This window comes from Squalius cephalus (assembly GCF_949319135.1).
Source record: "Squalius cephalus genome assembly, chromosome: 4".
NCBI lineage: Eukaryota > Metazoa > Chordata > Actinopteri > Cypriniformes > Leuciscidae > Squalius > Squalius cephalus.
The window spans coordinates 30729453-30755263 of record NC_137125.1 but is presented as its reverse complement, the minus strand read 5'-3'; the positions used below and the strand labels follow the sequence as shown (position 1 = coordinate 30755263).

At 37.8% G+C, this 25811-nt stretch overlaps 1 protein-coding gene across 1 annotated transcript; it reads left to right on the top strand.

The window, feature by feature from the left end:
* Nucleotides 1–522: 522 nt before the first annotated feature.
* Nucleotides 523–21043, top strand: LOC307157108 (uncharacterized protein). Its single transcript, XM_079868872.1, has 3 exons — nucleotides 523–585; nucleotides 8855–9002; nucleotides 17198–21043. The coding sequence occupies exons 2-3, from the start codon at nucleotides 8918–8920 to the stop codon at nucleotides 18424–18426; spliced, it is 1314 nt and encodes a 437-aa protein (XP_079724998.1). The 5' UTR covers nucleotides 523–585; nucleotides 8855–8917; the 3' UTR covers nucleotides 18427–21043.
* Nucleotides 21044–25811: the final 4768 nt, after the last annotated feature.

Below are 25811 nucleotides of genomic sequence, written 5' to 3'. Positions count from 1 at the left end.
GTTTTTTAATTACTAAAAAATTGCAGCTGCTAATTGGGAATATTTAATTACATTATTGGCCTACTGAATATATTGAAACAGATTAATTTTAATATAAAAACACATTACTTGAATCACCAATAGAATTAACAGAGATAATGGATCTCCTTTTTTGACACCTCTACCTACTGTATATTGAATCCTGGTCCCAAAAGGTAGTTTAATAGAACTATTGCAATTATCATCCACATATGAAGCCAGATTGACAATCATCTATGATTTTATTTAACTTTAGTCAATTTGCAAAGAAATGTGAGAATAATTTAGAACCATTATTGATTAAAGTTATAGGCCTCCAATTCTCTATAAATCTTCAACCGGCTAAGGAATCAGTGTAATCAAAACCCTGTAACATAGTTGGCAACAATAGTTAATTGACGATGGTTTGAAACAGAAAATCTTCCTCTTTGTCACCCTCCAGCACATTAGGTGGCGCTTTGCGCCCTTTTATCGGTTTGCAACTCGCCAGTAAATGCACAGAAGAAGAAGCACACGTCATAAGGCTGCGCCGCACTTTCGTGTCTGAGGTGATTCGACTTAAGAAAGGTTTGTGTTTTGAAGCATTTTAAGTGTTTAAGTTGATAAAAACCGTTGATTTAATTGTATAATTTTTTGCAAGCGCTATAGAATGAATGGATTATTATTTAACGTGACATTGTAATGCTGTATTTAACATTTATTAGTCTTATTTTTGTGAGTAACGTGCATCCACACTAAAGTAATAGAAAAGATGCGTCTCGTTTTCTTGGTTAATAACTGTGGAGATGTCCTCAATGCAGTATAATTTAATTTACATTGAATGCGCATAAAGGTTTTTATCGAGGCAATGACTTTATCTCTTCAAACATTTTAGCCTTTTATTTCGCACATCCGGGTCACAAACTGCTCGTTCACTTTTAGAGATTACTGAGTTTTGCCCCCATTATCTAAACCCATCAACCACAGTTTACAAAGAAAAGAAAAAAAAGTGTCTTTATTCCTGCGCATATTTCATGATTTAAAGTGGAGCACACAAGCCTACTGTATGTGTATGTGCAATACTTCAGGGTCTGATCACCTTTTTATTAAAGAAAGCAAGAAATTAATTGTCGTATTCATACAAACATCACATTAAAGAGCATTAGAATTAGACAGGGTTAAACATCCCATAAAATATAAAGACTGTACAAATTATACATTAATAATGTGCAATTTTTTTTCATGCACTAATTTCACTTTATGATACAATCAAGTATTAGCCTAGAACAAATTAAAGTTGTTCAAATAAGTGAATATTTCCAGACCAAATTCCTCAAAAAATAATTAGTTTGATCATCTTAAATGTGTCCCATCCTCTGGCTTTGACTGGATAGGATTATGTTTTAGACAAGATTGGAGATAAATCATAATAAATATGTCACACCAATAAAAACAATAACTTGCAAATCTAGCGCTCGCGCGACAGTGAAAACACCAACGCTGGGACATTATCGCACATATAATGTTGCACATTAAAGTGGGTAACAATGAAATGTGAGGTAATATTGAACTGTTTAAAATATTGATATTACTTTGTCAAATTTAACAAAGTTAGTTTAATTTTCTTGTTAAAATTGCGATCTTCCATCAACAATAATGCAGGCATAAATTTGATAACGGTTCTAATCGGAGCCTGATGTGATGATTAGGGCTGTCACTTTTGTGAAAAAAATCCTGTTCGATTTTTGAGACATAAGTGTTCATTGAATCGATTGTAAAATCGATTTTCCATGTAGGGCTGAACGATTAATTGCAACAAAACCGCACGCGATTTGCGATTATCTTATGCACAGCTTGTCAGTGGAGTGTGGCTGATTGGTAGTAAATACCAGAGGTGGGAGTAAGTCACACATGTGCAAGTCACAAGCAAGTCTCAAGTCTTAACCTTCAAGTCTCAAGCAAGTCCAAGTAAATTTTGTGAAAAGCAAGTCAAGTAAAGTCACTGCTTTATGTCAAGCAAGTCAAGTCAAGTTGTAGCTTGGGTCACAAGTCACTGGCAAGTCATACAAACGTTTGATGATTTCACTGAATTTATATATTAAAATAAGTTAAAACTACAGAAGTTGTGGACTATGGTTTTATTTGCAGCATTTTTTTAAATATGCATTTCCACATACAGCTGAGTGATTACTACAATAAAAATCTAAAAAATAAATAAAATTTCAAACTACATAGCCTAAAATGTAAATGTAATTAGGCCAACATTAAAGCATGAAAAAATAAATATGCCTCAAACATTGCAGAAGACCATTAAAAGGTATTAAACAATTCACGATTCAAGCATAATGGTTCCTATGCCTAGCCTGGTAATACCAAACTCTGCTACTTCGCTTTGCTTCGTAGACAGAGTCTGGAAGGGCATAATTGAAAAGTGTTTTCTTTCTCGCTTGTCTGAAGTTTAAAATCATTGGTTACCCGTAAGCCAATCACATAACGTTTGGTTATGGCGTGTGTTATGCGCATGCTCAGCCGCATCTAACTTCCACTGTAAACACATGTATGATGCGAAAACAACCATCGAGCGAAATACCGGAGTGAACATGGCTGTGAACGACTTTTGCAGATTATGTGAAGTAAATCTACGCATCCACCACGGTACAATCAGCGTCTACGTCACGGCTCTCAGCCCGCCCTCTGTTCGTTGATTGGCCGGCTGTTTTGAGGCCGGAGGAAAACGGAAAGATAGGTCGGTATCTCAGACTGAGTACAGAAGCGAAATGAAATTGAGCGGAAGTATGAAGTGTGACGTAGTCAGGCTATCCTATGCCACCAAATGGCATTCTTCAAACTGGCATCCCCTTTATATAAGCTATTTTTAATTATGAAGTTAAAACCGCCAATAGGTGGCGCCAAATCACCGTCTTAATGTACAAGTCATAGAAGCATTCATTCACTGATTTGTTCAAAACGGCAGATTCGTTCTGGAACTAAGCAACTAGATCACTGAATCACAAATACGCATAACTCTTTCTGTGGCTTGTTTGGAACTATTGTCATTGGAGAAATAGAGCAAAAACAGAGAATATTTGGAATATTATGTCTAAAATGTCACATCACAATATTCACTCTTTGTTTACTGATCTGTTTTATAAAATCATTATCACATTTGCAATCGCGCCAATATTCTGGAAATATTTTTTTAATATCATATGTTATAATTATAAAAAATAACTCATACTAGGGCAATTTTTCCACCACATTTTGAATTTTGGGTGCATATTAATTCTGCTGGCATTTTGCCCCCAACCCCCTGATAATATATGACCCTGCTTTAAGAGAAACATAAAACACGACAAAACATTAACAGTTTTCTATGTTGTTTTTTGTCATTGGAAAGAACGACATATTTGGCTTTAAAGCATGATTGGAAAGAAATGTGGCAAATGTTATACAAAACATATGCCATCATTAATTATCATTTGAATATTGACAACATTAAACTACATTTGAAAACATATTTGTGTATAAAGAGGCATGCTGTTTTGACTAATATTCTCTCTAGATTTAAAGATAGTCAAATTAACTATAACAAACAGGTTAAACAAGTCATAGCTTACTTTTAGACGTGGTGAATGAAGTTCGACTGTTCGAGGTTGTGATGTTCGTCCGATATCCCTTGCCTGTTATTATGCGTACAGCAAATCTTCTTGTATGGATATGGTCCATTTCTAGTGTTTATATCCAAAAAGAAACGATGCTGGGAGATGTTATTGTATTTAGCGCGCTCACTGCGATGTATGTTTTTTCTGGGCTTGTGCAGCGTCACGCAATCGCGCAGAATCTGATGACTGGCGTCAATGGTTCTGTTGCTTTCATTTTGTTCATCAATTGATGTTGCGATTATTTAAAAAAAAAATGTATATCAAGTCATTCTCGAGTCATACAGTTCAAGTCAAGTCAAGTCTCGAGTCATTGGGTCTCAAGTCAAAGTCAAGTCGAGTCATTTTCTTTATTTAGTCAAGCAAGTCTCAAGTCCTTAAATTTGCGACTCGAGTCTGACTCGAGTCAAGTCATATGACTCGAATCCCCCATGTCTGGTAAATACTGCCCCATTTGAACGCCAGAGGGCGCTCTCACGCAAACACGATAAATATGCCCCGCCGCAGAAGTACAATAATGTGCATCATTCCAGGAAATCCCTATCTTATCCCTTATTGGAGATAAGTGACGAGTTATGGGTTAATGCATTAGAGAATATTCATAAATGCTCTCTTGGCACTGCCTTATTCAATTTAAGATTATTCATTGGCTTCATTACTCTAAAACAAAGCTGTATAGAATTTTTTCAGGTGTTTCCCCAATATGTTATAAATGTGAGACAGAGAAAGCCACACTCTTGCATAGTTATGCTCTTTGCTCTAAGTTTACTCCATTCTGGACTAATATTTTTCAAAATCTGTCAGAAATATTACATGTTGAATTAGACCATGATCCAGTTGTGGTGACATTTGGATTCTCAGATAACCTCACTTTTCAAAAAATCTCAACAAAAGTTGTTGTCCTATGGACTTATTGCAAAGAAACTAATACTAAAGTTTTGGAAGAACAACAAAGTACCTACTGTTAAAATGTGGTAGGATGAAAACTTAATCGCGCTGTGGTCCATCTCTACCAAGTGGGCCAGGGCCGGTTAACGACGTTAAATGAACTATTGTCGGGGATCGGTACGGAGTGATCACATTAGTCTAAATAACCAAACTCTTGGGGTCAAACGCTTTCGGGTACGGTTCAGATCACGTATTGTGAGTGGTTATAGAGTTTTTAGAACTCGCAGAAACTCTGCTATATAAAATAATGTATTAACTGATAGGGATGGGCGATATCTTATCGTTTGCGATATACCGCTGAAAATTCTCCCCACGATAAAAATTTGTCTCCTCGCGATAATAACGATAAGTCTAGTTGATGATGTAGTTTTGTGCGTGCCCGATTCACTGTTCACGTGCGGAGTGAAGCATGGCGGAAGGCAGACGTGAGGCTGAGGAGAAGCTTGTTGTTAAGCGAGGAGCTACCTCCACAATTTGGAACTGGTTTGGTTACAGAAAATCAGAAAGCGGGAAGCAGCATATGAGGCACCGGACTGGACAAAAGCGAAATGAACTGCGCGCGCGAGCGAAAGTGCGCGAGAGAGACCGAGTGTGTCTGCGCGCGAGAGAGACCGAGTGTGTCTGCTCACCTCATGCGAGCAGGGCTTATATGCTCCGAGAACGGACACTGCACGGACACTGCACTAGTGATATAAAACACACACACACACACACACAGGTCTGTTAACTTAAGCAATACGTTTAAAAAGGTAGTCTAATATTTTTCTGACTACCAAATTACTGACACAGTAAAGGGTAGATTTAAATAAAGAAAAACGAAATTTAAATAAAGAAAAACTAAATATAAATAAAGAAAAACTAAATTTAAATAAAGAAAAACTAAATATAAATAAAGAAAAAAAAGAAATGTAAAAAAAGAAAAAAAAAGAAATTTAAATAAAGAAAAACGAAATTTAAATAAAGAAAAAAGAAAAGAAAATTTAAATAAAGAAAAATGGAATTAAACAAAACAAAACACAACACAACTTAAACATAACAATCTGATATTTTACAGAAGAAAATAATTTATCGTCATGTGTTATGCAATTAAATAATAAATACAATCGCAATAAATACCTGAAATTATCGTGATAAATTTTTTAGGCCATATCGCCCATCCCTATTAACTGACTGTAAAATTTAAATAATAAAAAAGGCATATACTTACTGACTGCTTTTTGTACTTGGGTCAATTTTACAGGTGTTTTCTTAAGTGCTGTGCTGATCCATGTGTTGTGTTTCTCTTGTGCGAAAATGACGGTATGGTGGTATTCATCCCTGTCGGTTTGTAATAGAGCGTTGTAATAGAGCGTCTGGATGTTTTAACAGGTGAAACGTCCTGAATGTATCCACTAATTGTTCCTTCGGATTGTGTATTTTCAGTTCTTTCCGTCATTTTTTTCTTTTCTTTTTTTCCCTCTACTGTCTATTAGGACGATTGCTTTTTCTAAGAGAATGGCTGTGTGCGCGCTATGTCTTTCGTATTTAGGCGGGCTGTTTGGTATAGGCTACTAATGGTGACCAATGTTTGTTTAGGAACCGCCTACATTTACTAATGCAGGATGAAATGGTTAGGTTATTACATCTGGAAAGAATTAGTTTTTCTTTATTAAACATACTGGACCAGTTTGATAAGATTTGGTTTTCCCTTCTCCATTACCTTGATAGCATAGTTTTAAGTTGGAGTGTTTAAGTAGGCTAAGTGTGTAGCATTGATTGTCCCATTTAGGGCTGGACCCGAATATTCGAATATTCGTTCGGTGGGTTGGTATTTGATGTGAAAATTTGACATTCAAATATTCTTTTTTTTTTTTTTTCAGCGTCTCAGCTGCGTGGCATGTCCGTTTTTATTTCGGCTCCCATGTTAACAGGTTGGAGTTTGCACACTGCCTGCGTGAGACACGCGTTTCAGGTGCGGCTCGAGCCACGCAGAAAACGCGTGCATGCTAGAAATAGAGCCGACGCCTAAAAGTGTTCCAGCAACGGGAGTGTTCTCTGGCTAGAGCCAGAACAGCGGAGTTTGTATGGACCGAAGTGCATGCCTGAGCTTGTTTTTTGGGTTAAGCTGCGTTGCTTTGACATTGTGGAAAATAGAATAATAGAAAATAATAGAAAAAAAATGTATTAGCCTTTTTACCTGTTATTATCAATCTAAATTAATCTCGTTTTTAATTTAACTTAATTTCGTTTTTCTTTATTTAAATTTCGTTTTTTCTTTATTTAAATTTAGTTTTTTTTTTATAATGAGTAATTTTTAATCTCTTATGTTTATAATGAGTAATCGTTGAATCGATTGTAAAATCGATTTTCCATGTCTTAAGTCGTTTCCATTTAAAACGCCAAATATGGGCAAATCCACGGACAACTAACAGGCATTAGGACGAACGTAAAGAGGGCGCTTGAGACATGCACAAGTCAGCAATATTCCTGATGATTTATTGGCGTGAAGTTTCGTGCAGAATGACAAACAGGAGTGCAACATTCTCGAAAAACAATAAGCAGAGTGGACTGCCATAACATCAATGAAAAACATTACTGCAGGCTTCAACATGGCTTTGTTTACGATTAGAAATGTCAAACAAATTTCGCCTATGTAGGCTATTGTAGACCGTAGCCCGAATCTGTATCTGTATGCATGAGACTGTCTGAATACAAGCAGAATTCACAGTTTTGTTGTAAAAAGAGACACATTATGCAGAAGTAGGCTATAATTTGCTGTTGTGTGTGTAGGCTGCAGTTGCTGTGTGACGCGCGTTCGCTGCGGGCGTATCCTCCGAGAGAAGACCGTTAAAATCGATTCCCTATTTTCGTTTTCGAAACTTAAGTTGGTTAGTCCGATCGATTGTGCAATCGATTTTCGAACGTAAAGTGACAGCCCTAGTGATGACATGCAGACTGTGATAAAAGCCTATTTCAGGTACTGACAAGTTATAGGCTAATGGGAGAAATGGAGCCATTCAACATCCCCCCCAGAAGAATTTCCAATTAATTAATAATAATAATACATTTTTAAATGTGGTCAATTCGATATCAATTCTTAAAAACCACGAATCAATCTCTTTTTTTTGTGTATTTATTTATCTGATTGACGTTAATCTCATTTACTAGTCTTCTACACTAGATGTCAAACTCTTACCTTGATCCTGTCACTCATTCAGTGCTGAACATGTAGGATGCAGGTGCTCCTGTCAGCAAGTGGTACTCACTGCAGAGTCAAATGAGGAGGACCAGCTTTGAAGAGGTCTTTGAAAATAACACACCCCTTTAAGGCTGAGCGATAAATCGATTTTAGCGATTAACTCAAATGTGTAGTTTACGTCGACTTGTTTGAATGAAAATCGGTTTTCTCTTAATATCCACCGACGCTTCCCTCTGGGCTCCCGTAGTTCTGAACGGACTCAGCGTTTGCCATAGAGATACACAAACAACATGGCAAATGAACAAGACCGCGACAGTACAAGCACACCCGCCAGAAACATTTACACGCTGAATCCGCAGGGCTGCCAACTCACTCATTCACCGTGAGACTCACGCAATTGTCACTTTACAGTCTCATGCCACACATCCATTTTCTCACGCGGAGAAAAATCGCGAATCAAAGAGGACACTGACACCGACAGACAAGACAGAGAAGGTTACTATTGTCATAAAACAAATTCTCAGCTCTCAGATTCTGTTAATTTAATTTTTAAATTGAAACAATAAACACAGTTTTGGCGCTTCAAGCGGCACGTGAACCGATCATCTGTTACTCTTTACTACTAGTTAATAGTAAATAAACATGAATGTGAACACTGGTCACTGTCTCTCGTGTAGCCGGAAGTCGCCCGCCCTCCATTGAAATGAATGGGATCACGTCGCTTTGTCGCTGTGTGACACTGGCGGTGTGAACGCGCGTGGCTTAATGTCTCAAAGCACTTAACATTACAATAATTTGGACCAAATTCAGTGATTGGATGTTTTTCATCAACTGAAGATGTACATGTTTTAAAATGTACACCCCTTCTATTATTGATTGCTGTTAGGATGTGAAGAGAGTTTCAACCACAATAACAAAAGTGTTTATTGAAAAAATTGCTTACCCTTTAACTCTCACTCTGACACTCCCTTACCAGTGCATTGAACTAGAGCTGATTGAGACGCACCTAGAGATTTAGTTTGGATTAATTTTTCTTTGTTAATTATCCTCATTATTCTATTATCTTTAACAGGACAGAGTGTCCAAACACACAGAAAAACTCCCGGTGAAGCAACGGAGATCCACGTGACACAAGATGGCGTTGATTAAAGAGGAGAGTGAAGAAATGAAGATTGAAGAAGTATTCAGTTTGAAACAAGAAGATACTGAGGAACAAATAGGTTGGTTTCATACTCAAAACTGAACTCAGTCATTTAAAATCTCGATGTCTACAGAAATGAATGATATTTTTCAAAGAATGTCCTATTTAAAGCAGTTTTATTTTACGTGTAGTGGGTCGCTCTTGGGCAGTAGGGGTGGGAATCTCTTGGCACTTCAGGATTCGATTACGACTCAGAATGGTGCGATGATAAAATGATTATTGATACATCTTTTTTTTCTATACAGGATTTCTTCTTTTCTGACTGTGACGTTAGGGTGAATCTTTATTAACCTCACGATTCGATTCAGTGAGTCATGATCTGATTCCAAAACGATTCTTGATCTACATATTTTTTTTTATTAATTAAGTTTCCGACTTTAAATCTTAAATTTATTTGTAAATTTTTTAATAATTATTTGTACATAATTTTCATGAAAATTGAATTACTTGTCTAATTATAAATAGGCCGACTTTTTAAGGCGAGACACGGCAGGCAAAAACGTGTTTTTTTTTTTCACTGGTCAGTTTTGAGATTTTGGGATATTTGTCTTCAATAACATGTCTTCTGTCAGACTTTTGGTGAAAAAAAAAAATTCCGAAATACACTTTTAGGTCTTTATTTTACTACACTTTGTCTGTTTGCGTCTGTAGATTTCTCATAAATTCAACAAAAATTGGCGTTCTAAATCATCCCGCTGCTCTGTGATCGCTGCCTGCACTTCTGTCGTCACATATGCCGTTAGAAAGCTCTCTCTCTCCTGTACAATGCTGTCAGATCCAGATATGGTCATTTCCTTTTTATTAGCAACCAATCATGAAAGTAAAAGGGGGGATTTAACTCTAAATGTGCCATCTCATTGACTGATATAAATCTTTAAAGCCTGTTTTCTCAAAATGACTTTTCTCTCATACTCCAAGTCCAAAATCTCCACTTCCGTAGCACCAAACTTTCCAGTCTGGTACCTAGTTATATTATGAAGACATTTACAGAGGGATTTGTAAATATATTATTCCTAGCCGGATTTATATAACATTTTATTCCAAAAAACATGGCGAAAATCTATTTTTTAAGGCTATTGACAGCAGTGCCGTCGCAGGTGGGGTGCGAGGCCCTGTGCGAACTTGAAATGCGAGGCCCTGCTCTTTGATGCCGATGCTCAATTGCGCATGAATAACGGTCACGGACGTAACGTTGGCTGTTCTAGTTCTATAGACTAGTTGCACGGAGCGAATTGCACGTATAATCTCGCTACAATAAAATTTTATGAAGTAGAATAATACAGCATAATCATGCACATAGTCTCGGCTATGACTTTTTGCTATTTATTTCAGAGGGGAAAAAATCAACTGTGCAACGAGTGGCTTTACATCAAGTCAGCTCGAGAATTTTCCTGTGAATACATACATAGATCCGCCTACTTATACAACGTGAATCTTAATGGTCCAGTGGTAGAACTTTCGACTTGAAAGTCAAAGGTTATGGGTTCTAATCCGCACTAGTATACTTTTTTTTTTTTTCTCATCAAAACCGATTATGTTCATCAGTGGTTGTATATCAAGCAGAGACCCGTTTGTGTGCATTATGTTTTGTGATTTCACCAGAACGAATAGAGTATAGAGCTGGTAAGTCCCGCCCCTTCCGCTAATCCCCCTGGACCTCTAGGTTGAAAAATCGTCAATGCAAGTGAATGGGAGAAAATAATTATTTTCTGGTCCCGTTTGAATTGTGCCATGAATGTGAACATATGTTGTCTGTGAATTTTTTATATAACTTTTCATGTTACGAGTTTGACAGTATATGGTATGATTCTTCGGCTAGCAGTTGTGGAAAAGACATAACGAGAAAGACTACATGTCGCCTATGTGACGTCACCCCATAAAGTTGACTTACCCGTGGTTTTCGCCAACCTCAACGATTTTGTCCTCTCCCTGAAAGAAGGCGGTGAAGTGCACCAAAGACACAGCCATGTTTAGCGGGATCCGTGAGCTAGTGTCCGTGTGTGAGTGGTGGTGACATTTCAAACGCGTCGAAAGCAGCGAAGAGTTGTAGTCCACAAAGTGCTCTCACACAAAGTCTAACCGTATCAAACTTCTACACGCTAAATTGTAGCATTCTTCACACGAAAAATTATATAAAAAATTCACAGAGAACATATGTTCACATTCATGGCACAATTCAAACGGGACCAGAAAATAATTATTTTCTTCCATTCACTTGCATTGACGATTTTTCAACCTAGAGGTCCAGTGGGGTTAGCGGAAGGGGCGGGACTTACCAGCTCTATCCGCAACGGATTGAAGTGCGCGTCCGAGTGAAGACAGTGCGGCTCGTGTATCCGCGCCACTGATCGCAGTGGCAATGAGCACTTTGATCACTTGATTTAAAAAACACATTTCAGCGCTAGATCGTCTCTCATTTAAAAATCGAATGAAATGAATGCTCTGCCAGTTAACTGGAGATGTTTTATGTATTTGTAGAATTGGTACATTCGTGCCGCGAGATGTTTTAAAAAGCGGTGAAAACAAAACAAAAAAAAACAGCAGGATTGCGAGGCCCTGTGCGGTCGCACAGTTCGCACAGTCTATGCGACGGCTCTGATTGACAGTATATTCTGATTTACAGGAGTAAATATCCATAATAAAAAGATAGATATATAGATATCCAGAAATATTACAAGCAATAAACGAAGAGTTCTTTCAATATCTAACGCAACCGTCTACAATGCAAGTAAATCACTCGCATATGCGACTAAATCTTCACTCTGGGCGACTAAATAATGTATATCATTACCCATTGTCTAATTTACTCGCCAGTGTGTGTGTTAGGTGCCAAGTATAAGTTCAGCATAGACATATTTTCACTCACTGAACTCTGACTGAGCGCTTCAGGGTTTCACTCTCCGTCATGCGATCTGTACTATTTCAATTCAGCTCAATGGATGCGCAGGGTATTTGATGTACCATAAAGTCTAGTGTGAAGGCGCACGACTCGCTGTCGCTTTGCTGAGAGCGCTGTTTCTCTCACACACACGCAAAGAGAGAGAGCAAGATGCATACCACACAGAATCAGCACGCTACATGTTAATGATATTCTTAGTTGGATTTTCCTGTCAAAATTAGTTAATTTCAGATCATTCTGCTTTTAAGTACAAGCAGAAGATATGCAGGTTTCTCCAGGAGTGGGGGGAACTAATGCGCAAACGACAATCTCATTGGCTGGAGCTCATCCCAGTTTTGATTTCAGCGAATCAGTTTGAGCGAATGCTGACAACGTGATTAATATTCATAAACCCAGCAGCTTATCAATCCTTAGTGTGCTGTATATTGTTATTGGTAGTATTATTATCTTTTAATAATAATTACTATTATCTATTCCTAGATAATAGTAGTTTTTTTTTTTTACAGAAATGCTTAATAAGCAACTTAATATCTTAAGCACCAGTTTAGTTTAAAGGTGCCCTAGAATGTGAAATTGAATTTATCTTGGCATAGTTAAATAACAAGAGTTCAGTACATGGTCATGACATACAGTGAGTCTCAAACACCATAGCTTTCTCTTTCTTATTTAAATCTCGTTTTTTAAAAACACCCCTGAAAAACAGGCGAATCTCCACATAACACCGACTGTGACGCAACAGTCGGGATCATTAATATGTACGCCTTCAAAAATTTGCATATGCCAGCCCATGTTCAATGCCAGGCGAAACTGCACAGCCGAATCATCGGAAGTTCTGCAGGTGAAGAAACAAGCAGGAGGAGGATCATAGGGAAAATGGCAGATCTATCTATAATCTATCTATCTATAATAGGATACCGCTACAGTTTAATTCGAAGTTGTTAGTTTGCTCTGCCCATTTCACCACGGACTGTTTTTCTAACCTGGAACAATATCAAGCAGCCAGGCTTCTCTCAGCGTCTCAAACGGACGAAGGGGGCAATTTCAACTAACGTTATATTCCCGCAAGCAGTAAGTAGTGATTTTATTAACGATAATTTACACTGTGTTATCTAGATCCAGCGCGATATTGTTTTTTCCTCGAGAGACATCGTGGCTTGCAAACGAGCGAACGAAGCATGGCAGTTGCTCAGTGTTTGGATGTACAAATGAACACAAAAATATTTTTTTAGCTCCTTCATCCGAGCCTCTGAAGAACCAGTGGGTTATATGAATGTCTGATGTGTAATTGTTCAAGTTCAGACAGATAATCTTTCTCTCAAAGTCGTTCAACACTGTTTATGCATCAGTAAATCGCGTTGCAGTGATAAGATCTTTTTTTCACGCGATCAACAGGCTGTCATCTGCTCAATGCTCATCATTGCAACCTTTTATGTGATGGGAATAGATCTAAATTCTTAAAAAACCTTCTCATGATTCGTTAATCCCGATAGCTGTAATAGTAAAAACGTATAAAAGCTGTAAAAGTTTTCCAGATAGCTCTACATGTAATGCCAGATATTTCATATGCAAGCATGTCAGCCAATCACAGCAGAGGGCGTTTACATTGAAGTCTCACAGCAGACACGCCCCTTAAAACAGAGTGTTCAAATCAAAGGATGAAATCAGGCTAGGAATTATGCCTTTTATTTCTAAATTATAACAAATTTTGATCTAAAAAACATACTAACATTATAAGGGCACCCCAGGAAACATTATAAAATAATAAAATAATCCATTCTACGGCACCTTTAAGTTCAGTTTAAATGACATATGCATTCATACATGCTTATCAAGTTTTTGTTCTAATTAATAAAGTTCTATCTAGAGGTCAACCGATATGGGTTTTTCCTCTGGCCAATGCTGATATTTAGAAATCGAGGCAGCCGATGGCCAATTTATGATGCAGATTTTTTTGGCCGATTTTCCTTTTTTTCCCCCTTCATCTTCATCAACAGTTAATAAGAAATGATACAGAAAATTGCTTAAATTAAACATTTATTGAAAGTGATCGAGCCGCTCCAAACTATGCAACATTATTGTTACCATATTGTACATATCTATGTTTGAGCAGATATCCACAAACACAGTATTTAACAGTAAACACGGATCTAAACATTATAATATTCACCATATTAGAGTAAACACTCATACTAGACTACTTTTTGTCATTAGGGTTGGGAATCGTAAGACATTTTCCGGTTCTGGTTCCGCCAAACGGTTCCGGTTCCCATTCAATATGAATTATTAAAACAACTAATAAAAAATAGTAGTAAGGGGAACATGCACAATCCTTTTTGTGTTTATTTCTTCTACTTGTCAAATGAGTTTAACAGACTGGTAATGTCAACAAATTCAACATATTATTTAGCAATTTTTGCAATAAAATAAATTTCTGCATTCTCTTGGATAATTTGAGACCTCTCCTATAGCTTATTGTATCTCCAGCAGTGGAGAATACCCTCTCAGAAGGGGTAGAATATGCTTGAACATGTAAGATCCAGACAGGTGAAACATAATATTTCTTATACATATTATTTATTCGAATGATTGATTCATAAAGACTTCACTTCATTACTGGATGAATCAGCGCTCTAGCAGTTAAATAAACAGAACTGCATGCGTCTTGTGGAAGAACATTGTAGCCGGAGCTACTTCTCTGTTTATTTCTATGATGCGGGTGGGTCACTCAGGCACTGTGCTATAAAGTAGTCAGAGTATAAACGCTTATTACAGCCTTACCGTAGTGATTCAGGATAAGACAAAAACACGGTTTGAAGAAAGGCATTCATGATGTACTTGCTCATAATTCTGAAGCGAATTTTCGTTATTTGAAGCGACATAAGGTGATTTACTCTGTTTTGGTTGCTTCCGTAGACATCAGTGTTTATTCTCGAACTATAAACTTTTATTTCAGTACTTCTGTGATCATTTGAATATTTGTAACGCCGAAATACCGATACTGTGTTGATAAGATTGTGAAAGAAAAGCTGTTTCATATTGACAACTGTTCTCTCAGCGACAGCGCAAACAGATTTGAATGTTCCAGTGTGAAGTTTTTGGCATTTAGGAATAAGATCGAGATCCTCTCTCTCTCTCTCTCTCTCTCTCTCTCTCTCTCTCTCTCTCTCTCTCTCTCTCTCTCTCTCTCTCTCTCTCTCAAAACGTATGAGTAGCGCGAGTGCTTTCATTACTATTTTAATATTCAAGAGTTTAGTGTGAGACGTCGCTATTAAAGGATAAGCTCCCAGCACTTCGCCCACACATCGGCCCAGAACCGGTGTGTGGTTCTGGTATTTTTCCAAAAACACTATCGGTTCTGGATAAGAACCGGTTTTCGGTTCCCAACCCTATTTATCATGCTGTTTTATTATCGAACATAAAAACATCCTCGTGTCGTACAAGTAATAGAGGCCTTTTGGGGGCCCTAAGCAGAATTTGATTTGGGGGCCCCCTCCCACCACGCGGAGTCACCTGTTTGATGATTATTGACACAAATGTCACGCTATAATGTTACATTATAAATTAATACAATGAGGTTATGTATTAATACAAAATAAATACTTAATAAAAAATAGATACTTAAAAAGTTTTAACTTTTTCCTTACTCTTACTAAGTCTTTGAAACTTCTGAAAACAAACTGTCACAAAACATATTAAATAAATTATTTGCAAAATATCCTCCAACGTTTTGCAACACTTAGTTTGAATGATGTCTTGTATGAACATGATGGTTGAACATGTTTCCACTGTTCGATCGCGCCCGCGCCTCACACACACACACACACACACACACACACACACACACACACACACACACACAACATATTCCAGCATTGTAATCTTGACATCGCAGCCTGTTCATTATAGCCGTAATAAAATATTATAGTCAACCTAACATAAAATTACACTGCTCTGTTTAAATAGTCAGTAGTAGGCCTACAATTCGTACATTCACAGTAAGCACCGCTCCACTGTGATGTTTCCAAGCACATTTTTGCGCATGAAGAGGATGATTTTTTTTCCGTCGATATTGGAACGTGAGTGAAGTACAAAGCCTATAATAAAGAATAGTTTACCATCCAAATACATCGCGAATGTTGAAACATTTTGATTCTAATGAGAGAGATACGTGAGCCCAACGCCGCTCACTTTCACTTTCGCTTTAAATTATTTCGTTTCGGCTTGTTTATAGTTATTTTTTTATTCTTGTTCTGTTCTGAATATTATTACATTTAAAGGATAAATCATTGATTTAAATGTCAATCACTGATCAAATCAAATTTTTGTGACATAGCTTAACATTACCGTGACTTTGCGCACGAATTGTCTATGCACGCGAGGTTATGCGCATGACTCAAACACTGGCAGACACAGCAGCAGTTGTTGGCAGGTATATTGATCATGAAATCAGAATGTTCTTGTCCTGATTTTAGTCATTAATTCATTCATTTGTCACTGTTTAAGTCAATTAATATGTAAAAATAAAAAATAAACAAAAAACTCGATTGGCTAAGCAGCCGCTTAGTTTGCTTATGCCTCGGGCCGGACCTGCCCTTGTGATCCGATCGACCATACCCCAACCCCTTTGTTCAAAGATCGCAGACGGCCCCAGATTATTGGTGTTCAACATTCACTGCACTTTAAAACATCACACTCTTTCTTGTTCGTATCATGAGAAAGATTAAAGACTCCAGCTTCGATATTTGACCACTGTTTATGATAAAACTGGGTTGCAGTGATATTAATTTCTTAATTTATGTCAGGAGTGCAAAATAATCAATCTGTAATGTTTGATATTTTGAATAGAATATCACACCCATATGAATTCACTCACATATAATTCACTCACGATAATTATCGGCAGCCAAAATTTCAGTGCAACCCTATTTTCTATGTAATGTTACTTTGTTGTAAATTTTATTCCTAACTTAAATCATTCACATATTTTTAAATAAAAAATAGCACTTTGTTTTATGATCTGTACTGACAATGATTATTTTTTATTTTGTGTATACATAGGATAAGGTAATATTACAAACTGTTACTATGCATTTATTTTGGATTTATTGTCAGTACTGGGCTTTGTACTGTGTGTGTGATGACCGTGTTTGTCTTCCACTACCGAAGACAATTTTAACCAAAAAAAAACCCTGGATAAGATGCGGTATATAGCTATGTATATAATGTTGGTTTTGATGCTTAAAATGTTTTTGTTAAATATTTAGATTTCTTTTGCATTGCGCCATTGAACTTGTATTTGTCTTTTTTCATCTTAGACCTGATGGCGCTGAAAGATGAGACTTCTAAGGAAATAAAAAAAGAGAAAGAACATGATTTCATGACTGGAAAAAAATCTACACAGATCAAAAAGACCTCAAGGGAAAAAAAATTCACCTGCCAGCAGTGCGGAAAGAGTTTTTATCAACGTGGAAACCTTAGAGTCCACATTAGAATTCACACTGGGGAGAAACCTTTCACCTGCAAACATTGTAAAAAGAGTTTCACTGATAAAGGAAACCTTAATATTCACATGAGAGTTCACACTGGAGAGAAGCCTTACACCTGTCAACGATGTGGAAAGAGTTTCGCCCAAAAAGGAAACTTTACAAACCACATGAGAATTCACACTGGAGAGAACCTTTTCGACTGCCAACAGTGTGGAAAGAGGTTCAGTGAAAAGGGAAGCCTTAAAATTCACATGAGGATTCACACTAAAGATATCTCATTCACCTGCCAACAGTGTGGAAGGAGTTTCTCTCAAAAAGGAAACCTTAAAAAGCACATGAGAATTCACACTGGAGAGAAGCCTTATACCTGCAGACTCTGCAAGAAGAGCTTCACACGGGAACTAGGCCTTAGGTATCACATGCAAATTCACACTGGAGAAAAGCCGTTCAAATGTTGTAGGTGTGGAAAGGGTTTCACACGTAAAGAGACCCTTGAGGACCACATGAGAGGTCACACTGGAGAGAAGCCGTTCACATGTGGTCAGTGTGGGAAAGGTTTCGTAGGAAGACAAAACCTTAATAAGCACATGAGGATTCACTCAAGTGAGAACTATTTTAAATGTCATCAGTGCGGAAGTAGATTCGGAGACATGAATCGCCTTAAGAATCATGTAATAACTCACTCTGGAGAGAAGCCTTTCATGTGCAATCACTGTGGAAAGAATTTTAAAAATAAAGGAAAGCTTAAAGCTCACACGAGACTTCACAATGGAAAGAGGCCTTTCACATGTCTTCAGCGTGAGAAAAGTTTCACAAATCAAAGAGACATGACACGTCATTTCCAAATTCCCTCTCGAGGAAAGACATTAGATTGTGATCAGTGTAATAAAAAATTTATTTTGCCATTATACTTACAGATACACCTGAAAAGTCACACAGATTTGAGACCATATTTGTGTTCTTTGTGTGGAAAGAGTTTCAAATGGTTTAGCAATTTAAAATCGCACCAGAAAATGCGTATCTGTGTGAAATTGAGGCTACATTCAAGTCGTAAATGAATGTGGGCCAAATCAGATTTTTGTTGTGAGATTGTTCACATGACCTTTATACACTCACTGTCCACTTTATTAGGTTCACCTGTTACTATTTGTAAACAAAAATATTTAATCATCCAATCAAATGGCAGCAACTCAATGCATTTAGTCATGTACAGTCAAGATGAAGTTCAAACTCAGCATCAGAATGAAGAAGAAAGCTGGTTTAAGTGACTTTGAACGTGGTATGGTTGTTGGTCCTAGACCGGCTGGTCTGAGTATTTCAGAAACTGCTGATCAACTGGGATTTTCATGTACAACTATCTCTAGGATTTACAGAGAGTGCTCAGAAAAAGAGAAAATATCCATTTAGTGGCAGATCTGTGGGCTAAAATGCCCTGTTGATGTCAAGAGAATGGCAAGACTGGTTGGAGCTGATAGAAAGGCAACTTTGACTCTAACCACTCGTTTCAACCAAGGTCTGCAGAATAGTAGCTCTGAACACACACCACTTCAAACCTTGAAACAAATGGGCAACGGCAACAAAAGATCACACAGAGTGCCTCTCCTATCAACTAAGAACAACAAACTTGGGCTACAAATGGACTCAACAAAATTGGACAATAGAAGATTGGAAAAAATGTTTTCTGGTCTAACGAGTCTCATTTCTACCTTGATATTCAGATGATGGGTCAGAATTTGGCGTTTAACAACATGAGAGCAAGGAAAGGATCCATTTTGTATCAATGGTTCAGGGTGCTGGTGGTGGTGTGATGGTATGGGAGATATTTTCTTGGCATACTTTGGGCACCTTAGTACTAAAAGCATCTTTAAATCACCCACAGCCTACCTGAGTATTGTTGCTGACCGTGTCGATCCCCTTATGACCACAGTGTACCCATCTTCTGATGGCTACTTCCAGCAGGATAACGCATCATGTCCCAAAGCTCAAATAATTTCAAACTGGTTTCTTGAACATGAAAATTAGTTCACTGCAATTAAATGGCCTCCACAGTCACCATATCTCAAACCAATAGAGCAGCTTTGGGATGTGTTGGAACGGGAGATTAGCATGATGGATGTACAGCCGACAAATCTGCAACAGCTGCATGATGCCATAATGGCCAAAATCTCTGAGGAATATTTTCAGCACCTTGTTGAATGAATTAAGGCAGTTCTGAAGGCAAAAGGGTTCCAACCAGGTAATAGCAAGGTGTACTTAATAAAGTGGCTGGTGAGTGGGGTTACCAACTGTATTGGGCCTAATTTATTTGTCCCGTACATGACCTCCCGTTATTGACTGCTACGCTGATCTAACCACTGAATGATAGGCCTACAACAGCAGCAGTGCTGATCTGGACACTTGAGAATGATCACCGACACCTGTCGTTCAAACTTTTGAACTGTAGTGTATAGTCTATTTCAGATAAATGCTATTATTTTGAACAATGGTTTGTGTTTGTATAACATTAAAATATTTTTTTGAATTAAATTATACATAAATAGGTTAAGCAAAACAAATGTTTATGTCTGAGAACCTTTTGTACACATTCTTAACTGCAGACACTGAAATGACATGCACTGTGTGATACAGTACAAAATATTTAGATTGTCCCATCTTTTGCAACCCTACCAGTGAGTGTATGTGGTCCATATCAGACACTCATCTGATCAAAAAATTATTTCTGCCACAAGTGATCTAGTTATTGAATCTGATTGGAATTATAAAGGAATATGTTGGTTTTTTTTTGCTGTTTTTGTTTAGTGTTGTATGCCCATGTGTATTTGTGTTTTTTTGTTGTTTTTTTTGTATTTTAGAAATGCTCATTTTAGAATGCTAGAAATGTTAAGAAAAAATAAATAAAGTACTATTACTACTGTGTAGGCTTTTGTATAGTGAAAATAACCCATAGCACTAGGAAAACGAAAATGATGGTTCGCTATGTACTTCGGTTTTGAAGTCACGGTTTGGAATGTTTTCGGTAGAACAGTGGATTTTTTTGATTAAATAGTGGTTTATTGAACAATATCTCCGTTACTTATGTAGCCTCGATTCCCTGAGGTAGCGGGAATGAGTATTGTGTCTTTGGTAGACAATATGGGGGAAACTCCTTTTTTCCGAATTGAAAAAATGCATAACACTACAGCGATCTGAGCACGCCTATTGGCCAGTCAGTGGGAACTACATGAACCTATGGTGAAGCAGCATGTCTGCGCGAGCCAATCATGGCGCATCCTGGCAAGAGAGCGCAGAGCCCGACGAAAGGGGCGGGGCATCTGCTTAAAAAATAAGCTCTTTTTTCGCCATAGGAATCAGGTTTAATTTGACTGAAGCGATGAATGCCAGTCATGTAGCGACATAGTACAGCCATCTACGCAATACTCATTCTCGTTGTCTCACCAAGGTTACGTAATTAACTGAGACATTCCCTTTTGAATCATTTACATGTAGTGCGAATTTGCTGGACGCTATGGGGAACCAATCCAATCACACCGTGCTATGTGAGCAGAATGACATGTTCTAGCCCTAGCCATGGACGCTTGGGTAAGGGTCCCTAGGTGATAGGGCTGGAGAAGGGCAAGTTAAGCACAGAATAAAAAGGGGGCTCGGACTGTGGTCAGAGGGGAGCCCTTTGGTTCACCGAAGCATACAAAGAGCTGCTCTGACTGTCTGAAATGGACAGAGCGCTGTATATATACTCTTAAGGCCCGGACAGGGCAAGTGAAGTTGACGCTCGGGTTCTGAATCGATGTGATGGATCTGCCATGAGCCTTAGCAAATCACACACAAAAAATTGTCCTTCACCACTAAATGGAGAAATTGTGCGTCTTCTATTGTGACAGTTTTATTAAATCTTGCTTACGCAAGATAGAAAGTGATCAAGCCTCATTAGAGAGGAAAAAGGCCGAAAATTGTAACAGTTAAAAAAAAGGAGTATCCAGTATTTAAAAAGGACATAATTGGGCTTGGGCGTAGACACACATTGAGTCTTACTCCCGCATCTTTTTATTCTATAACTGGCTTAAAAACCCACGAATTCACTACCAATTGGACAATATTGTCGTCGTACACAGATCTGTATCGAATTATGGCAGCCAAATCAGCAAAACAAGGCAAAAAGGATCAGAAAGTTGAGGCGTGTGGTGATGACGGTAGAGATATTAGCATGGCAGCCATCGCTAACCTTCTGGAAGAACACTGGGCTGCTCTTTTTGCAGACTTTAAAACCACTGTTTCGACACTCGAGGTAAAACTGGACCAAATTCAAGCTACCATGACGGAACGCGCCTTGAAGATTGCTCCACTCGAGACCCACGCAAATTCACAGGATGAGCGCACTTACGCCTTAGAAAAACTACCTGTGCTATGTTAACAGAGAGCAACCCTAAACTTTTTGCCAAAGTTGTGGATCTGTTATCCACTGGCCTGTTATCGTCCGGCTTCACAAGTTTCTGCAGAAGGAAAAGATCATCCGTGAGGCCAGAGCGAAAAGTGGAAAGCTTAACTATCACGGCACTCTCATCTCTATATACGAGGATTATGCTTCGGAAGTGCTCAAACAACGTTCCACAGAGAGGTGCTGTCTGAACTTTACAAACTGGGCCAAAAACCAGTGCTGTTGTTCCCGGCCAGGCTCACTATCGTAATGAATGAGGGAAACAGGAGAAGACTTGAATTGGTCGCTGAAGCAAAGGATTACATTGTATCTTTACATTCTGTTGAGGACTTTGGGGGATATCTTTGAGGCCACAATTGTTTTTTTCTTCCTTCTTTTTCTTCTTTTTTTTCTTTTCTTTTTCTTCTTCTTCATCTCTATCCCTCCTCTTTTTGGTTACTATCTCCTCTTTTCCTGTTGCAGAAGGCTGAATGGTTTCAAGCCACCTCAACCCTATACAGTAGGTAGTCAACCAGAATGCCTATTAGCGCCGCGCTAGCTGCCGTGGCAAAAATAAACTAGTTGCATTTCAAAGTCGTACGTGAAATGACCGCCAGGTGGTGCAAAGGGACATTTTGCAAAACAGCAGCAGTTGCCGCATTTTGAAAGGTAAGTTGGGCTAATGTCAATTAACAGTAAGAATGAAATACTACAACTATGGTAATTTCTAAATAAGCCTACAACAAACATGAAAAATAAAAAAAGCTATTGACATAAGATTTGGTGGAGTTCAAACTGCATGTTGTAAAGTAAGAATTTTGTGATTAAATAAAGAAAGAAAATTTGGTTATTTTTGTTTAAACAAATGATGCACACATATAAACAGTAACACTTTAGAATACTGTTCCATCATTAATGAATAACTACACAGGAACAAATGAGTAATACACATTCTTTAAAAAAAAAAAAAAAAAATCTTAACAATTAACATTCTAGTAACTGCTATTAACTAGCAAGAAACTCAAATTAGTAAGTAGTAGTGCTTAGTTGAGTGTGGTAGTTCACTATTAGCTAATCAGAAACTACTATTCTTTTTTTAAACCTCCTAGAGAACTACTAAGAACTACTACATACAGGTTCAAAATTAACTTGAATACTGTATAATGTACAATTAGTTGATTTTGGTACCGTCTTCCAGTGTTAGGACAGACCAGGTTCGATGTCATTACAATGCTCTGTGGCTGAATGAATGTAATACATAACACAATCAAGGTTTTCCTGTGTTGTGATTTTTTTGGCCGATACGCAACTGATATTGCAAACTAGATGCCAAAGCAAATCGTATTATGTTTATCTCACTTTCCACACTTTAAAAGCTGTAAATATCAGAGGTGGAGGTCAACTTGAGTTACGTGCACGCAAATTTAAAGATGTCTGATAAATGAAGAAAACTACTTGACTTTGATTGAGAACGAATACTCTAAATTAAATCAGTCTATGCATGACTTGACAATGACTTTATAAGAATTGTAATTAAACTTTAAAAAGTTAATAAAAAATGATTGCGACATTAGCTAATATACAAACTGCGTGCCACGGAAGCAGCGGCACCGGCGCCTCTGATCAGAGTCTACGTGCTGCATGATGCTGTGCAAGCACAAAACAATACAGGACAGAGTAGAGGACAATCTACGAATATTGTTTGTTTGGATTTAAACACTTCGAAATGGACCATATTCCTAAAAAGAATTGTGTATGCACAATTTGCAACCCGGACATGGTATGTAACGGTCTGTTATGGATAATTTCTCATAATATTTAGAGATATTTGATGTTGAGTTTTCTTGCTGTCTGAAACATAGAATAGATGGTGTTTTTCTTCAAATATCAATGTTTTGCAATGTTGTGTGGCACAATCTGGCTAATTTCTTGAATTGTGTGTCAAGCAAAGTGAACAATATGAGTCTCAAATTAAGTGTGTACTGTATATGTTTTCTATGAAGATAAAAGTTAATGGCAACTTTTCTGTTGTGACTGAAGTCTGAAGAAAGTGTAACGCTTTTTTAGGAATAAACTTTGTAATGAGAGGGGAAAACTGCTATTTTTAACCAGACAAATGGACTAAGACATTTAATGAATCTCTTATTTCACAGGAACCATACATGGGTCAATGTTTGCAGTCTGTTGCCAGAGCATTGTGGAATGCAAAGTGTGTGTGCTGCAATGGCATGAAAATTCTACCCAGTGTCTTAAATGTAGACAAGAGTGTGCCAATGTCTATGAAGTCACAGGCCTTTCTGATGCATTGTCTGTTCTGAGACATAGTTTCTGTTGACTAAACTCCAAACAAATTTGTTAAGGTTTTTGCTGCTTTTTCTGTTATTTATGGTTCATGTTGTGTATCTACTGGTTGTGTTGATAAGATCCAGCAGAGCTTGTTTGAAGTACAATAAGTCACCGTTCACAGTATGGTTGTAACATATAGAAATATCGGGGTGCAGTTCAGCAAAGTTAAGAAGTTAAGTTACTTTAAGTAAAGTTAAGTTAATAATAAAATGGTTCTTTCAGTTTACCTGGAATCCTGTGTTCATTCCAAGCTTGCAAAACTCTACTGATGCCAAGGTGACACAGCTGGCATGTGAAGTTGGAGACACAGTATGGACAAGGTTGTCCTCCATGTCCAACAATTCCTGGTCCACTAGCTCTACAAGTGCTGTCTTGAGTGGATAATTAACCCTATTATTTATCTCTGGCCACAACTGTGTGGATCTGTGGCCATAAAAAAAACAGAAGAATGTTAAGTAGTTACAGTCTGCTGACAAATGTTTTATTTTTATTTATATAAATAAAACCACATGACCAGCTTTTGTAATAATTGTTCAGGAGATCCTCAAATGTCTTCATTGTTAAAATGTCTCTTGAATGCACACAGTCACAATCACCAATGTGTATGATTTCTAGGACCTGAAGGAATATTCTGAACAGAGGGCAGTTTAACTGGAGTTTAATGCTATCCTTTAGTTTATGTAAACTTTTGAACAAAACAGTGACTCTTTATTATATGCCCACAGCATATTAAACATGCTCTTAATTTCCCACAGCATTTAAGCAGGCTCAGATAACCCCACTGCTTAAGAAACCCAATCTAAATCCAGCACATCTGGAAAATTACAGACCAGTATCTCTTCTTCCATTCGTCACGAAAACACTTGAACGAGTTGTTTTCAACCAGATCTCTTCCTTCCTTACACAGCACAACCTCTTGGACAACAATCAGTCTGGTTTCAAAAGTGGACACTCAACTGATACTGCTCTGCTCTCAGTAATTGAAGCTCTGAGACTGGCAAGAGCAGCTTCCAAATCCTCAGTTCTCATCCTACTGGATCTGTCTGCTGCCTTTGACACAGTTAACCACCAGATCCTCCTGTCAAAACCTAAAGATGAAGGGCATCTCGGGAACCGCACTCCAATGGTTCAAGTCTTACCTCTCAGGTAGGTCCTTTAGGGTGTCGTGGAGGGGTGTGGTGTCTAAGACCCAACATCTAGCTACTGGAGTGCCTCAGGGCTCAGTGCTTGGACCACTTCTCTTCTCCATCTACATGACATCACTAGGATCTGTGATTCAGAAACATGTTTTTTTCTTATCACTGCTACGCTTATGACACTCAACTCTACCTCTCATTCCAGCCTGACGATCCAATGGTAGCTGATTGTATCTCAGCCTGCCTGACATACATTTCTGGCTGGATGAAGGACCACCACCTTCAACTAAACCTTGCGAAGACAGAGCTACTTGTGGTCCTGGCCAACCCAACACTTAATCACAACTTGGGGGAATGTGGGGTTAATAATTAATAATAATAAATACAACTGAAAATGGAAATACATCAAATTTGCTCACCTGTAAACATCCTCATAAATTAAAAGATGGTTCTTTATTGGCATAGATGAAAAAGAAACAATTTTGCTGCTAAATCCATCTATTACCAGGACATGTGTTGCTCCAAACATTGCCAGTTTTTCATTCTGGTC

Coding starts and splice junctions, on each gene's coding strand:
- LOC307157108 (XM_079868872.1), top strand. CDS start 8,918: ATGGCGTTGATTAAAGAGGAGAGTGAAGAAATGAAGATTGAAGAAGTA. Junction 9,003..17,197: donor AGATACTGAGGAACAAATAG/GTTGGTTTCATA, acceptor TTTTCATCTTAG/ACCTGATGGCGCTGAAAGAT.